This window comes from Poecile atricapillus, chromosome 6 (genome assembly GCF_030490865.1).
Source record: "Poecile atricapillus isolate bPoeAtr1 chromosome 6, bPoeAtr1.hap1, whole genome shotgun sequence".
NCBI classification, from domain to species: Eukaryota; Metazoa; Chordata; class Aves; order Passeriformes; family Paridae; genus Poecile; species Poecile atricapillus.
In genome coordinates this window covers 5,548,774-5,564,806 of record NC_081254.1, presented here as the reverse complement: position 1 = coordinate 5,564,806, position 16,033 = coordinate 5,548,774, and the positions used below count along the sequence as shown (strand labels likewise).

Genomic DNA, 16,033 nt, shown 5'->3' with positions numbered 1-16,033 from the left:
GGGAGCAGCCAAAATGCTACAAATGGGGAAAACCTCACTCACTCATGACTGGGTGCTGAACATCAAGTGAGTGATGATAACAGGGGTGACCTGATCCCCCGACACAAATGTGGACTTAAGAGCCCATGGATTTGGGTGCAGAAAACCTTTGTGAGGGGTTTTTGCACTGCCTCAAAGCAACCTGGAGTGAAAATCGTGCCAGCCAAGCATCTCCTCTCCTGACCTCTCACCTTTTCCTATTACAAACCAGTCCTCTATACAAGGCAGAGCAGTCAAAATCCTCATCCTGCCCCCAGAAATGCAGCCTCACGAAATCCGGCACCTCCAGAAAGATGATATGACTCAAAGGGTAAAATCCCTTTTTTGCATTTATTAGTAGAGCATGTACTGGAGGAGAAAGACAAGTAAGTAATCCCTGCTGCTCTACAAGAGTGAAGGTGCTGTTGAGACTGTCAATGTTTATGCTAAGCCTCCAGTTAAAAGAAAAAAAAAAACAACCTAAATCCTATGCTGACATAAAAATAAAGCTCTAAATTAACATCTCAAGGCACAGAGCATCACCAGGGCCTCCCTGACTAGGCAACGGCACACATCTTAACAGGGTAAATTAATTAGGACTCATTTTCTTCGTGCTTCCTCCTGTGACACACACCCAAATGAAGGTTCAGCACGAGGAACATCCCAAGGCAAGATACCTGCAGGATGCAAACACTGCCAGTACATCTTGATAAATCAGCCCTACTGCTGCATGCAAACACTTTTAGCAAGTTAATTAACACATCAGCCCGCCCCCATCCTGTATTACAGCTCATTAGCCTTCAAACTAGATTGAGGCACTCAAGTAATTTTTTCTTTTTCTGCCCTGCATATCCAGGACCTACACACCACACAGACAACAGGTGCTTGGGGACCATCCACACACAATCCCAACACCTGAGAGTGGTTTCTGTTTCAGCTTCCCCCTCTCCCTGGATCACTATTTAGAACAGCAATGTCAAACTTAATTTATTGCTTAACCACTAATCATCACCTTCATTAAAAGCAACATTAGGATAACAAACAAGTGTTAAACACTTCCAATTAGGCTTAATTTTTTCGCAAGGAAAATCCCACACTATTTTCAATTAATTAGGGAAGAGCTGGGAAGAGTTTTGGCCGTGGGTGGAGGTTTGTTAGGGTTTTATTAAATGCCTAGAAGAGTCAAGAATCCCAGAGGTGCTACACAAATAGGGGAGCAGCACATCCTGGGAGCAGCCCTGATTTTGAGTGGTGAAAGGGGCACACCTTCCCCTGTCATCTGAGCTGGCCACATTCAAACACAGCTCCCGAGGTGACTCACTGCAGCAACTGCTGCTCAAACACGGAGCAGGCACCTGGGACAATACCTGGCACATCCTGCGTTTAAAAGAGCTTTTGCAACATTGGCATTCAGGCCACACAAGGTACATTCTGTCTCCAGGCTGCAGAGAAAAGGCTTGTTTTGGCACAAAGATGGTGAGGGCTGTCTTAAACAGGGCTGTCCCCAAGGAAATTGCTGCTCCTGAGCTCTTGCTGTCAGAGAAAAGCAGACTGAGGTGAGAAGGGATCCAGGCCACACACTGTTCCCATCTTTTGGGCACACCTGGCTTATATCTTATTTGGAAATCATGGTCATATTCCTCCCTGCCTAGTTTGGGAAGGAAAGAGCTGGTCAGTACAGGCAGATCTCTAACAACTGCAACAATAGTCCTTGCCTGTGAAAAAACTTTCTCTGGCTTATCCAGCCACGTCAGACAAAAATTAATCCTTACACTCACTGTATTCAAAAGTAAGAGCGTGGATGGAGATGGACTGTGGTGCTCTTTGCAACCTGCCTCCATCTGCTGACACTGGAAAAAAACAATAACCTGCTTTTCTTGAGTGGTACTGGCAAGAGCTGAAGTTGTCAGAGCACCTGACACCCAGCTGCCATGAAAATTAGCAGCTTCCTGGACCATTCTGAATATCTCAGCACAGTTATCTTACTATGGAACTTCACTGAGCTGCCACCAACACCTCACAACAGGACAGAGTCTGGAGACCCATGTACCACAAGGCACTTGAAATCTCAAGTTGTGTAATCTTTTCTGACCAGGAACTGAAATAATTCAGCAGCTTCAAAGGAAACAGCTCTTAATTTTTCATGAGAAGCTGTTAAGCCACTATATATGACTACCCACAATTTAACAGCTAATGAGATGCAACCTCCAGAATACAGGCTTAAAAATAATTATCAGAAGCAAGTCATAATAAAATGGGAGTAGATGCTCTTCACAATTCCTTTCTCCTTTTTGGTGCTGCACAGATATTACATCATCCAACACAGCCCTATAAAACAGACATCCAGATGGGCTTAAAAAATAAAATACTGCTGTCTGCCTGCTCCCAGTTACAGAACTCCATCAGAGTAAATTACACATCCTTTAATAACAGTGGTTTCAGATTGTGCCAAACCGGTTCTGAGAAGCCCCAGGCTCCTGGAACTGCCCAAGACAGAAGGCAGGTCACAAGCCAACAATAGAGTTTATTACTCAAGTTTTCCTCCTCTTGAAAATGTGTCTGATCTGAAAATGAAATAGCTAGAAGCATCAAGAGAGAGACAGGACTAACCAAGATGGGGGACTAAGGCTGTATTTCAACAAGTACATTTGCACAGAATAATTAAACGAAGAATTAAAGTGCACCTTTCCTATAATCCTCCCTTCCACATTCATCCTCTACCTCTTCCTACATGCACTGTGTACTCACAGGCAAAAGGATGGACTCAGAGATAGACATGCTGAATATCCCAGATGGTTTAAAAACTTTGGCACCAATTCTCTGCTTTGCATGCACCATCCTAACAGCCATCAGTGCAGGAGCCTTGATTATCTTGGACATGTGAGTGGAGGTGGGAAAAGAGGTCTCCATTTCAGAGACCAAATACACAACACACAAATACAACCTTTCCAGATACACAAGTTTCAACCTACAGAAACTCATGGCAACAAGAGCTGATAAAGTTGTTTTCTTACTGTTTTGGGAACCTAAGACAGGTACAGAGCAAGTTTTTCTCTTACAAGATGCCCAAGTTTGGTACCTTGCGGTCTCTGAACCCGGAACGCTTCTTTTTCTTCCCTTCCGGTGGTGCCTCCTCGTTGCCCGATGCCACTGCCCTCCTGCCCTCGCTGCTCTCCTCTTCCTCCTCCTCATGCTTCACCTTCTCCCCTGGCTCTGTCCTGGGGCCATGTCTGACAGAGTCTTCTGCGTAGGCCCTGGAGCAGGGAAAAGAAAACACCTGTTTAGGAAGTGACTGAGAGCTGCTAAAGCTGCCACAAAATGGTTCTGCTGGGGTCCACCGGAGTGCAACACTGGTTACAGCTCAGTGGGGAGGGCTGCAAAGCAAAAGCAGTGACCACTCCCCTTGGAATTCAGTGTGCTTTCCCTGGTTGTAATCAAATTTCCACCCCACACCAAAACCCAGACTAATGGTCACAGTAAGTTTTCCCAGTCCAAACCACTCAGTGAATTTTGACACCTTCTCCCAAAAACTAGACATGCAAAAAACAAGAAGGGCATATCATACCTCCTCTAGCATACCTCCTCTAGCACTAAATTCCACCTCTGCTTCCCCAAAAAGATGTATTAAGTGACAGAAATGTGTTTTCCCATCAGTACTGCAAGATTCAGGATGAACAACCTTTTTGTTTCAGCTCAGCTGATTTATTTTCTATCTCCAGCAGCTGACAGGCTGTTTTATCCCCTTCTTCCACCAATGACTCTTCTAAACACCACTGCTGCATGATTTGTGACAACAAAACTGGAGTTGTTTGTCCTCAAGGTGGAAATAAAACTCTGGCAGAGCACAGGACCACTTCTCCCTTGCTGTCCAAACACAAAGATCTTCAGGTAACTCTGTTTGTAGACCAAGACTCAACATTTCAAATCACTCAGAGCCAGGAGCAACTTGCAGAACTGCAACTGGCAATGGGATGATTAAATAAAAAGCAGGATAAATCCCTAAGCTAAACAAATGCTCTGGCTTTCCCATGCTTTACTTATAAAGCAGTTTAGAATCAGACAGAGCTCAGACCACATTAACATCAGTGAAATTATAATCTCCGAGGATCCGTTAACATGTCACAAGCAACAAAGCAAACGGTTTGACAAAATTATTTCTCTTTCTAAAGGAGTCAAATAGCTCAGGGAAACATCCCAGCGTGCCCATAATTTAAGCAAATCTGCCTTTACTTTGCATTCCTGGTGATTTATTTTGGACTAATCACAGGGTATGGAGCTTACACACAGGTGATGCTCCTTGGCCACTTTGGTATTGCTTGGATCTATGAATGTGGTCATTTACAGCTGTGTGAGTTTGTTTAAAAAGGGCTGCCTTGGGAGAAAAACGAAAACAAACCAAGATTTTTGAAGTCTCCCAAGCTCTAAACAAAAGGCTACACATACTTCATCCTACCAGTTTCCTGGAAAACACAGATGTGTTGTGTAATATTAACAGAAGAGAGTCTGTGTCTGTCTCCCCAGGAATCACAGAATCATGGAATGGTTTGGTTTGGAAGGGGCCTAAAAGATCCTCTCATTCCACCCCCCTGCCATGGGCAGGGACACCTTCCACAGCTTGCAGCAATCTCAGCACATCAGCTTCCAAGAAGGAGAAATGAGGGTAGGTGCTCCATCAATTAATTTAAATGCTACCAAAATAAAAGACAGCTCTCTCCTTATCAGCATCCAATAATTCACTGACAGTCACAGTAGAAGACAGATGGGAATGGGCTAAAGAACTGCAAACGTCCACAGTACTGGTGGGAAAAAGACACTTTATTATTTATGGAATGGTTTGGGTTGGAAGGGATCAGCTCAGCTATGGGTTCAGAGGTTTCTAGGACAGAACACAGCTCCATTACAGGGGTCTGATGAAATAAAATACACAAGTGCTCAGTGAAGAGTAGTGTTAATCCTGCCTTTTCACATAAAAATGGGGTTCTACACACTTCCCATTCCAAAGAGGCCCTGAGTCTCAATTTGCCAATATATGTTTGTGAGTCTTACAGCAAAGCACCATCTTTATGACCTCCACTCAACCAAACTTTCAGAAACAGCATCCAAACCTGGGTCCTCCACAAGTATCCTGAGATAGGGAAATTCTTTCCCTGGAACAGTCCAGCAGCTGACCTTTTCTGGAGCATGAAGTCCATGCTGGCACCTGTCCTGAAGCCTTTCCTGAAAGTTTAATCAGCACTGGCACACCCTTGTGGGTTTGGCTGAAAAATGCAGTTGCCAGCTGAGGCTACACCAGCAGCACTGACATGGAAAACCCTTTGTCCCGTGCAGGCAGGACACCCATCTTAAGTAGCTCTGAGGGAATCTATTGGGAAAAGGGGACAGAAAAGCAATAGGAAATCAATTGCTTATCTCCACAGCTAAGCTGTTCCATAGGAAACATGCTGGAGAATTGCTGTATCAGGAAAGATTTGCTTCTGCAATGCTTGACTGACACTAGGGAATGGATAGATGAAATTGAAAAATCAAACATTTTCAGCACATCCCACACATTCCTTCAATCCATCAGGCTGTCAAGTCAGTTGCTCCAGCGATACAGATGGAGGCTGTTTGAATACAGTCGGCTTTTTCCTCCCCCTGGTTTAGCCAGGTAATTAACTCTGCTCCACGGTCAGATCACCATCCCAGCATCCAGGAAAATGAGCTCTGAGGAGAAAGGCAGAGTCTGTAGGCTACTTCTCAAGCAAGGTTTTAACAGCTGTTCCTCACCTCCAGGCCACTGGCCAAGCTACTCACTGAATTAACCACTGAAGGAGCAACTCTCTACGTGCACCTTCTCTGTGGATTTTACCACCCTCTGCTGAAATCCTTGGCTGCCAACAACTGCAACTTCCATAAAAAAAGTCTTTCAGTGTAGATGTCAGTGTGGCTGGAGAAAAAAAAGCCCATAGCTCCAGAAATATCCACCCTGCTGGACTTCCCTCAGCAAGTGAAAACTGTCTCTTCCCCTGTTTGGTGAGACTGACTTTCCAATGGAATTCCTGGTGCTGCAGCTTCTGCACAAAAGGGAAATGAAAATACAAAGCCTTCCTTCACTGTGTGCCAAGGTCAGCCACCAGCCTTTCCCCACAGAGTGTGCCTGCCCTGGATCCTGAACCCTACTGCCATGCTTCAACCATTCTGATCTCTTCAGACTGTTTCCCTCCAGTGAACTGAATTTGAATCAAGAATTATTTCCCATCAACTCAGCAATATCTCCTTTGAATCCTTGGAGAAAGCCAACAATCGAGTGTAAGATTAGATTCCTCATCCTCCCCAAAAACACTGAGCTACCAGAGGCCTGCAATGATAAATTCTCTCTTGGGGAATCATTCTTTAAGAGAGCCAAACACATGCACCCATAGGATATACATGCAGGAAGGATGCTGGGACTCACACTGAGCATTGGCACAACACTCCAAGTTGCAGGTCTTCTTGCAATCAACCCCTCACTTGAAAGTATTTTTCTCCTTTGAATGACAGAAGCAGAGCAGCATGAAAAAATCACAAAGCTTTGTGCCAGAGATAATAGTGCTCAGTTATTCTAATCCTGAAGGCAGTAGCAAAGTACTCAGCTATCAGTTGCTGCTCAGTTTCAGAGGGAAATGTAAGAGATATAACAACAAGTTGAGCACTCAGGAGTCAGCAAAGATGCTGCCACCAAATGAGAGGCAGGAGGGAGGAATCCTGCCCGACACACATGTTCCTCAGTTGACTAAGAGTTGCCATTCTCCCTGTATGTAAACATCTGGAGACATCCCAGGGAGGTTTAAAAGCCACTTAAGGCTTCAGTGCTTCCATGCTGTAATGCAAAAGCAAGTTTGGACATGACATTCATAAAAACAGGCAACCTCTAGGGATCAGGAGAACTTTCAGCAAGGAGCTCTGTCTCATCCTCAGCTCAACCATATTCAGCAACTAAATTAGTCACCTGAATCTTTAACGAGAAACTCACCAGAGAGGATGAAGAGCCACAACCCAATTTTTCAGGGTGTTACGACACTCATAGGGCTTTTTACTACTTTGCTTCCCTCCTCATCTCTCACATACTCAATGTTGACATAAATTGAGTGAAATTTATCACAAAATGAATTTGTGGCAAGAACATTACAAAGGCAGTCTCCCTAATGACGCGGTGTCCTGACATTACCCCTATATCCTTGTGAACTATAAATCTGGTATTTCTTAATCCAGGAGATGGTGCTTTCATTTCCTAATGGAGCTCACCACAGTGGGGTACAGGGATGTGCCCCCCAAGATCTGATCCTTTCCTTCCCCAATGTCCATGGGAAAAAACCCCAGTGTTCAGCCAAAAGCCACTGGAGAGAACACGGTGTTCTTCAAAGATGCCACTCCCAGACCAATGTGTCTTGAAGTCTTGGGAAAAAACCCTCAGCACAGTCACAAGGATAGTCTTGTTAGTGTGTCACCTCTCACAAAGAATTAAAAAAATAGCATAGAATCACAAAATGGGTTGGGTTGAAAGGAACCTTAAAGATCAGCTCATTCCATCCCCCTGACATGTAAACACATGGGAGCTCTAAAAATAAACTCACATGAATAATACCTACAATTTTTCATCTTTACTCCCATACATTAGGTTAAGTTGTACCTGACAGATCTATAGCTATAAAACAGGTTTCTCCCCCCTTGACCATGATTTATGTGGTTTCCTTTGTTTTACTACAAGAGAGTTTTTTAAGTCTGTTTCAGCTGGCATAAGATATTTCCAGTAATTCTGCCATTAAAAATGTATCCTAAGCAAATTACTCTAAAGCCCCCAGGACACTGGTGCAAAAAAATCAGTGCATTCTTAAGCAGAGCTATTGAATCCCAAAACAGTTTGATTTGGAAGGAACCTTAAAGCTCTTCCAGTTCCACCCTTGCCATGGGCAGGGACACCTCCCACTATCCCAGATTGCTCCAAGTCCTGTCCAGCCTGGCCTTGGACACCTCCAGGGATCCAGGGGCAGCCACAGCTGCTCTGAGCACCCTGTGCCAGGGCCTGCCCACCCTCCCAGGGAACAATTCTTTCCCAATATCTAAACTCCTCCTGTCTTCTGGCAGTGGGAAGCCATTCCCCCTTGTCCTGTCCCTCCATCCCTTGTCCCAAGTCCCTCTCCAGCTCTCCTGAAACCCCTTTAGTTACTGGAAGGAGCTCTGAGAAGCATCCCTGGATGCTTCTCTTCTGCAGGTGGACACCTCCAGCTCTCCCAGCCTGGCTCCAGAGCAGAGGGGCTGCAGCCCTGGGAGCAGTTCTGTGGCCTCCTCTGGACTCCTCACTCCACCAAGGTCCATGTCTGTCTTATGGTGAGGATCCCAGAGCTGGAGGCAGCGATTTCCAGAGCAACACAGGTGTCTTGCCCTTACTCTTACCACTAATTTATTTACAGAAGGATAAGAAATGTATCATTAAATATATTCAGTCTGTCAGGAACAGGACTGGAATGACTCTGCTTACAGAGGACCCTCTATGCCCCCAAAGGTACCTTTGCTCCCTTATTTCATTCAGTGTTAGACTGATTAACAAGCTTCAGCACCAAAATTCCAATTTAAGTGCTTTCAGTTGCCCACAGATTCAGCCAGGAAGGGTTGTGACATGAAGAACAGATCTGCAGCCATTTCCTAACACTCCAAATAGGCATCAGGAACTAGCGAGTACAAGTTTTACATCAGGATCAGTAACAGAATATTTTTTACAAACGTTAAGCTTGCCACAAACTGTGAGGTTTAGTACTTCTCATATATTAGTGCCTCATTTAGAGTAGCCAATGACTGCTTCAAGATTAATTTCAATTAATTCAGTTCATTATGCCAATGCCCAGATACTTAATTGCTTCTCTTGCCAGCTGGAAATCCTCAGAGTTTAAGTTATTGCTGAGAAAGGGTAAACTTCATTAGTCTTCTAAGCTCAGCTATTTGCACTGCTCAAGCATTCCTCACCACAGGAAAATTGAGCAGCATGAGCTACTCCTGTTGTATAATAATTTAGAGGAGATACATTCCCCAAAAGCAGGCAACAAAACCAACACTTACCTGCAGTGGACCAAAGAAATTTCCCACCAACCCACCTCCCATCTTAGGCAGACACAATTAGATCTGTCTTACATCATACAATCATAGGATTTTTCCATATATATCTTTTCACTCCTTCATTTCTTCTCTTTGTGGGAACTTCCTTACCCCAGCACTGGCTTCTGCTGCTGCTCACAGCACATCCTATAGAATCCACCTGAAACACATTGGTTTCAGACTGCACCTGACAGTCTCCACCTGACAATTCCTGTCTTTCTTCATACCATCACCATCTTCTACTTATCTAGCCCAAGAAACTTAAAATTTCTAACTGCTTCTTGATCTGGCCTGTTACATCTTTACTGCCTTATATGTAAAGATATTTATCTCTTAGAACTAATTAATTATACTTACTGCTGCTTCCTGTACTAACTCAGGACTCACCTACCTGAGTAGCTCAGGATGTCATTACAAACATTCTGTATTCCCCTACTCTCAAACTTAAACTCTACTGATCACCTAATTTCCATTTTCAGAAAGACAAAGGAAATTTACACTTCATCTCTTACTTCTTTAAACAAGTCTAAAATGCCCACTTGAAAGTCCATTGGAAACTTCCACAGATGTCAGTATGAAGAATTTTCTACATCAAACGTATCAGTTTTGTTCCTTGTTTCATTCAGCAGCTTTATGCCAAGTAATTAAATTAATATCGTAAGCTTGGGTGCACTTTTATTTTACAGTTGCTGACACTGAGGATTTATTTCATGGCTCAGATAGGAAAGGAATACTTGAAAGTCTGTACAATTCTATTTAGTGCTTTATAAATTTATAGAATATGAAGGAGACAGAGCAAGGAAAGGCACAACGAGTAATAACAGCAAGTCAGCCTCTTCAGATTGATGAGAGCTGTGTCCCTCTGACTGATTTCTATCAGTGCTCTCAGCTGAGGACGGTGCCCAAGGGCCTCCAAGGAACAGCAAAGTATTCCAAGAGCCAAAATTCCCTCCCTGAAACCCAGCCCTGACCCAGCACAAGCACCATCCTCCTGATAAAAGCAACACCAGCACCTGAAACTTTAGCTGGTTTTAAAAGCAGAGAGGAACCTGCTACAGAAAGGAAGATTTTAACTCCATGTCTCTGGGACAGCTTTACATAGGACACGATGTCCTACTGTCTTTCTGGTTGTGTTAAGGATAAGGTTTGAAGTGGAAAAACCCCACTCTCGCTTCCTTGCTGGAAAAGGGGCGTTATCCTGGCCATGCCCTCAGAGGCACTGACTGCATCAGTGCAGATCATTAGCAAAATGCAGCACAAAACGACACTGTGCTGGATCACAGTGTTCTTCCTCCACTAAGCAACTCCTCTTAGCAGAGAGCCAGGCTTGACAGCTCTAAGGAACAGCCAGAACAATTCCCATCACCTTTCTCACGCTGCATTAAAACTAGAGCCTTCTAACCACAGGTGAACAGAAAGCCAGTAACAAATCACCTGAGTATTAGAATGAAAAGAACACAGGCTTTCAGCAAATACTTTATTTTTAGACTCTAATTGCAGCCATGTGCTTGAGTGACACTGCTGGAGCCATGCTGCTCCCACGTGATGGAAGAGAAGGGAGTCCCTGGATTACTTCAGACATGGCACAGGCCCAGGGTTCAGTGAAAGTCACCTCAGGAAAGCCCAAACATCCCCTTTCTCCCAGTTACAGGAACGAGCTTCGAGCCTCAGAACCCATGAGGTGTCCTAAGGCTCTGACCCTTAAAATTCACATAAACCCTGGGTGCTGTTGCCTTCCCATCAAAGGACAGACTGTCCCCTTCTGCTCCTCTGCTTCATTTCATACATGAAGCAGCCAGCAGATCACACAAAAAAACAGACGAGTAAACCCCGCCCAGATGTGCTGCTTCAATCAGAAGCTGTGAAAGCAAAGGTTTCTCTCTTCACAACACCACAAACCGCCAGGCAGAGAGGAAACCAGGCAGGAAACCACATCAAAGAGCCCGTGTGAGACAACGCCTCAACCCCGAGCTCTGTCGCATCCCTGAGCACTCCCAGCTGCAAAGCAGCTCCTCAGGGCATCACCCACAGCCATTCCTCCCATTCAGCAGCAGCAGGACAAGCAGGAGCGCCGCAAGTACTTACCAAGGGCAGAAAAGAATTAGATATCCATACATTACCTCTGCCAAAGGAATCTGGCACTTGCTGTGGCCGCAGTGGTCCCGAGGAAAGCTGCCACCACGAGCCTACGCCGGGTGCCGGGGTGCTGGGCTGTCCCATGGTAACGCCGAGCCACCGCCGCCAGCCCCGCGGCCACGGGGAGGAACCGCAGCCGGAACATCCTGCCAAGAGAGAACGCTGCTTTAGGAAAACAACAAAGTTTCCAAGTGTCGCCTGTCCTAAACCTGGAAAAGTGACACAGATCAACTCATGGGTGTTTATTACCTGTTCTGAAAGAGGCACGTAATCTGCCTAATAATCAGATTAAATACCTGTGAGTGTTGGCTATCGGCACATACGTGACTGTCACATCCAACTGCTTATCAGTGTTATTCCAATTCCTCAGCCTTTCCCCAAAACCCTCATCGAGAGGGAACCTCAGCTTCCCACAGAGGCCACATCCCTGCAAATGTTCAAGGCCAGGCTGGATGAGCCTTGGACCAACCTGGTTTAGCCAAGGTGTCCCTGCCCTGCAAGGGGCTGGAACTGGATGATCTTTAAGGTCCCTACCAACCCAAACCATTCCATGATTCCATGGAATATTTGCAGCCCATCTCTCAATTTCCACGGCATGGAAGATGGCAGGTAGATCTGATAAGCAGCTACAACAGGTAAGAGGCATTTGGCCAGAAGCAAAGTCACAGCTAGATTTTAAAAGGCAAATTTAGCCAAATAACAAGCAAACTTATCAAACAAAACCCAACCCAGGCATTTAAATTTTCCTAAGAAAACCCAACTGTTCTTAAATCCCTTTTTTGCTAGCCTGGAGCAAAACAATTTATATTCAACTGTAAGTACAGGGCAAGATTCAAAGTGTCAAAACTTATAAAATATAATCCATACCCCATTACACGTGCAACGGAACAGAGACAAATGGAAAAGCAGAGCCACAAATCCAAACATAATTACAGCAGAGAAAAAGGAACCACAGAAACACCACCTCATCACACACCAGCTGCAGGAGGCAAAGCAATTTTGGTGGCTCACAGGACTGAAGGCGAAGGGTAAATGCTGCCTTTGAAAAGGAAATCTGCTGAGTGTTCTTGTGTAATAAAGGTTTTATTTCTGAGGCAATTTTTTCAATCACAAGGTCAGCCTTAAAATTGCGAACAGAATGGTAAAGGAATTCCGAAAAAACCACAGAGCAGAGGAGCAGCAGCCTAATTTTTACCTTTTATTCCCAATTCTTGCCATTCTACTCACATATTCCCAGGCAGAGAGTAACAACAGAATGCAAAAATAAAGCCACATCTATTGTTTTCTATTTGCTTCTGCAACACAGGATGCCACCACACCATTCTGCTAAACCATTAACTTCCAGAAACAAGTTTCTCTGTGCAAACACCTCTCATGTTTGTGGTGTGTTAGGCCATTCCTGCTGCAAAGAGCTGGATACATCAGTGCCACTTGCTGCAGGTCAGGATCCCACAGTGGAGTGATGGGGAATTTGGGGCAGGAACAGAAGGAGGGAAAACACATCAAGTATTCAGCAGATAATTTTGAGGGCTGGAGCTCGGTGTCTTTTAAGGTAAGAGGTGGTGGAGAAGCCCCTGAAGACTTCATGGCCCAATCAAGTAATGAAAAATCGTTAAGAAATCCCTTTTCAGTGGATTTTTTCCTATCAGATTCAGACTTTTGCCCAGTCACGAGACAAGGGAGGCGAGATGGAGCACAAGAGATGGCAGAGGTGCCAAAGCCACAGGTTGCCTGTCCATCCCCACCTGGATTTATGGGCAAACACCACAAATTTCAGCATTCACAGTGAATCCATCCAAACAGCATCCATTTGATATTCATCTGTGCTCCTGTTAAAATTGGCATTATGGTTTTGTTTATTCCTTTTCAAATAAACAGGTTTAAAATTGAAGCGTTAATGGAATGCAGCCAGCTAACGGCACTGATTCTCCAATCCTCTCCAGCTCTGAACAACAATGAGATGGTTATGAAAAACAACTCTGATTTCAAATTTAAAATTATTTCCACTCTACACAAACCTGATGTTCCCATTTCGTCTCCAGGGATGAATTTCTGTTCCATATGCAGAGGAAAATCTGAATTTGTTGCTTTCCCCAAGAATCTATCCTTGCCCTTCCTAGGGTTCCCCATCCTAATTACAGCTTTATATTCCTAACATGTATTGGATAAGGGAAGTATTGCCAGTATCATTTAATCAACCAAAATGAAAATTAAGCCCCACAGCGTTTACTTGGGAGCTTGAAGAGATTTTTACAACATTTCTGATTGTTGGCTTTAGTACTGCATAAATGTTTACTTTGCCTGAGCCTTAAGAAACACTAAATTATCTGCTTTGTCCAAGCAGTCTCCATCCTTGATTCTGCTGGGATGTTTACCCAGACTGTTCACTTGGTAGCAACTGCCTGAGAGAGCTGAATGCAGCCAGTTCTCACAACAGCCCCAAAATAAAGAGCATCCTTATCTCAGAGCAATTAAAATCCCTTTGGAAGCTGAATTTTCCATCTGCAATTTATACAACCTCTCACAATTTTCTTTTTTTAAATCAGAAGTGCCATGATATTTGGTATATTTGGTTAAAAACTCCAGGCACTGAAGTCAAGATCACTTGAGAAAGCTGATGCTCACTTTTAGAAAGATTAAAAATAAGCATCTTGCCCTGTGCAGCAACAAAAAGCTCAACACCACAGTTTGCAATAAGGCAAGGAATAAAACTGAGATCAAGTATAAAACTCCCATCAACTAATGTAATTACAGCTTACAATAAGAAACAAACCCAATTCCTGAATGATTTACTATAATTTTTTTTTTTTTTTTTAATATGATACAACAAAGCAGCCAAGAGGAAAAAAACAACAAAACACTTAACTTTTATGTTTGCTTATTTTCATTATTTTGGAGTTATCATGATGTTCTAGCACTAGAGCTACAAGGAATCTGTAGACTGTATTTATGTTTCCAAGAGATAAGCCAACCTTACCTTAAATTCTTGCTCATAGTAGCTCTACAGTCATTTTCAGAAGTTGAATTATTATCCTCAGACAAAAGAAATGGTTGGGGCTTTTTTTCCAGAACAGAATGACCTACCAACTTTTATTTATGCCATAATTCATAGATGGCTTTTTTAAAGCAGAAGAGTCAACAGAGAGACTCAAACCCATTAGGAAAACACCAATCCCAAGCCAGGACAAAACAGAGTCCATTCAAACTGAGACCACCCGGGTCAGGTGAAAAGAAGAAATGCAACATTATTTCAACAGTTACATCAGTCCTAGCATGAGGTGGGTATTTGGCTTCCCCAAACAATGAACAATGACCCTCTCTCTCTCTGCTAATCTGTTCTCCAAGGAAATTGAGACAAGCTGTCCAGCTCTCTCCCTGGACTTTCCAAAGCCCGAGATTTTTTCAGTGCAGACAAGAATTGGAAGATCCCAACTCTTACATCCTTTTTCAGAAGACTTGCTCCTGTTTTTCCAGCCCCCTGATTAGCTCATGATTCCAAGACTGAAAGGACTAAGCAGCTCATCCTGGGAAAAAGGAACTTCCTACACTTGGGTACCCCCCAGCACTGAACTTTCTGTAGACATTTCGGGGATCCAGAGCAGATAAAACACTTGAATCATTTTGATGTCAAAACTGGCCTTGGCAGCACAAGCATGTGAGAGGGAGAACAGTAAAATTCAGAGAAGAGGTGACAGGCACTTATGTGAACAATTCTACTAGGACATGGTAAGCCCATGAATTAATGCAGAACGTCAATTATGAATTTAAATATACTGCTATGCAGGAAGATCATCTTAAAAAAAAAATTGTATTTAGGAGGAACTATTTAGGCATAAAAACTCCTGCAGAGACTGGCTGAGATGGAGTCACTAAGAACTCAAAGAGCTTTCTTGATCTGTGTGTTTATTAAAATGCCAAGTCTGATGTTGCCAGAGCACATCAAGACATCCTGACCCAACAGATGCTGTAGGAAAATTCCTCACCTGTTCCCATCTCAGCCCCTGACTGTCAATTCTGTCTGAAGCCAGAGCCACCAGCAGAAAAGTGAGGGTAACAGCTCCCAGCTCTCCTGTCTCCATCTTCTCATGAGGATTGGGAAGAGGGGAAGGAAAAATTAAAATGGGGGAAAAAGCACAAATCCAATGGAAAGGAAAAGTCAATTTGCAAGGGAAAGGGTGAAGCAATCAGGAGAGAAGTTTCACCATTAACACTGAGATTCATAAACCAGGAGGAAGGAAAACCTCATAGCTTCAACCCTGACTCCACCAAAACAAATTATGACTTTTCCTTCCCAGAGCAGCTGTGGCTGTCCCTGGATCCCTGGAAGTGTCCAAGGGCAGCTGGACGGGGCTTTGAACAGCCTGGGATAGTAAAAGGTGTCCCTGCCCATGGCAGAGGGTGGCACTGGATGGGCTTTAAGATTCCTTTCCAATGTGAACTATTCTATTATTCCATGAAATCTGTGTAAGAATAACTCCTAAAAGGGCACCAGGAGGTACATTCCAGCTAATGAAATATCTGGATCCACTCCTTCCCCCATTTCCAAGACAGACCCAACAGCTACTGCTCTTTTCCCCTCCAAATTTTCATCTCACAGAGCACAATTTTGAGATAAAGAATTTCACACCTTACTGAAGTTATTAGCCTACCAAGACACATAAATCAGATTTGGGAAAATTAAATCAAGCAGCAAAAGTAATTTCTCCTCAGGTAGGGATTGGGGCAGTATTTGATCACAGTAATTTTGCTGGAGAGGAACTATATTTGTTTC

General features: G+C 43.9%; 1 protein-coding gene across 3 annotated transcripts in view; it reads right to left on the bottom strand.

Annotated features, from left to right (window-relative positions):
- The window catches only part of MICU1 (mitochondrial calcium uptake 1), an 84,465-nt gene that overhangs the window by 62,161 nt on the left and 6,271 nt on the right, over nucleotides 1–16,033 (bottom strand). For all 3 annotated transcript variants that reach the window (XM_058841302.1, XM_058841304.1, XM_058841303.1), the window contains 2 exons: nucleotides 11,247–11,408; nucleotides 3,098–3,272 (listed from right to left, as the gene is read on the bottom strand). In XM_058841302.1, coding sequence (XP_058697285.1) covers nucleotides 3,098–3,272; nucleotides 11,247–11,407 — 336 coding nt within the window. In that variant the 5' untranslated portion in view covers nucleotide 11,408. The remainder of the gene's footprint in view (nucleotides 1–3,097; nucleotides 3,273–11,246; nucleotides 11,409–16,033) is intronic.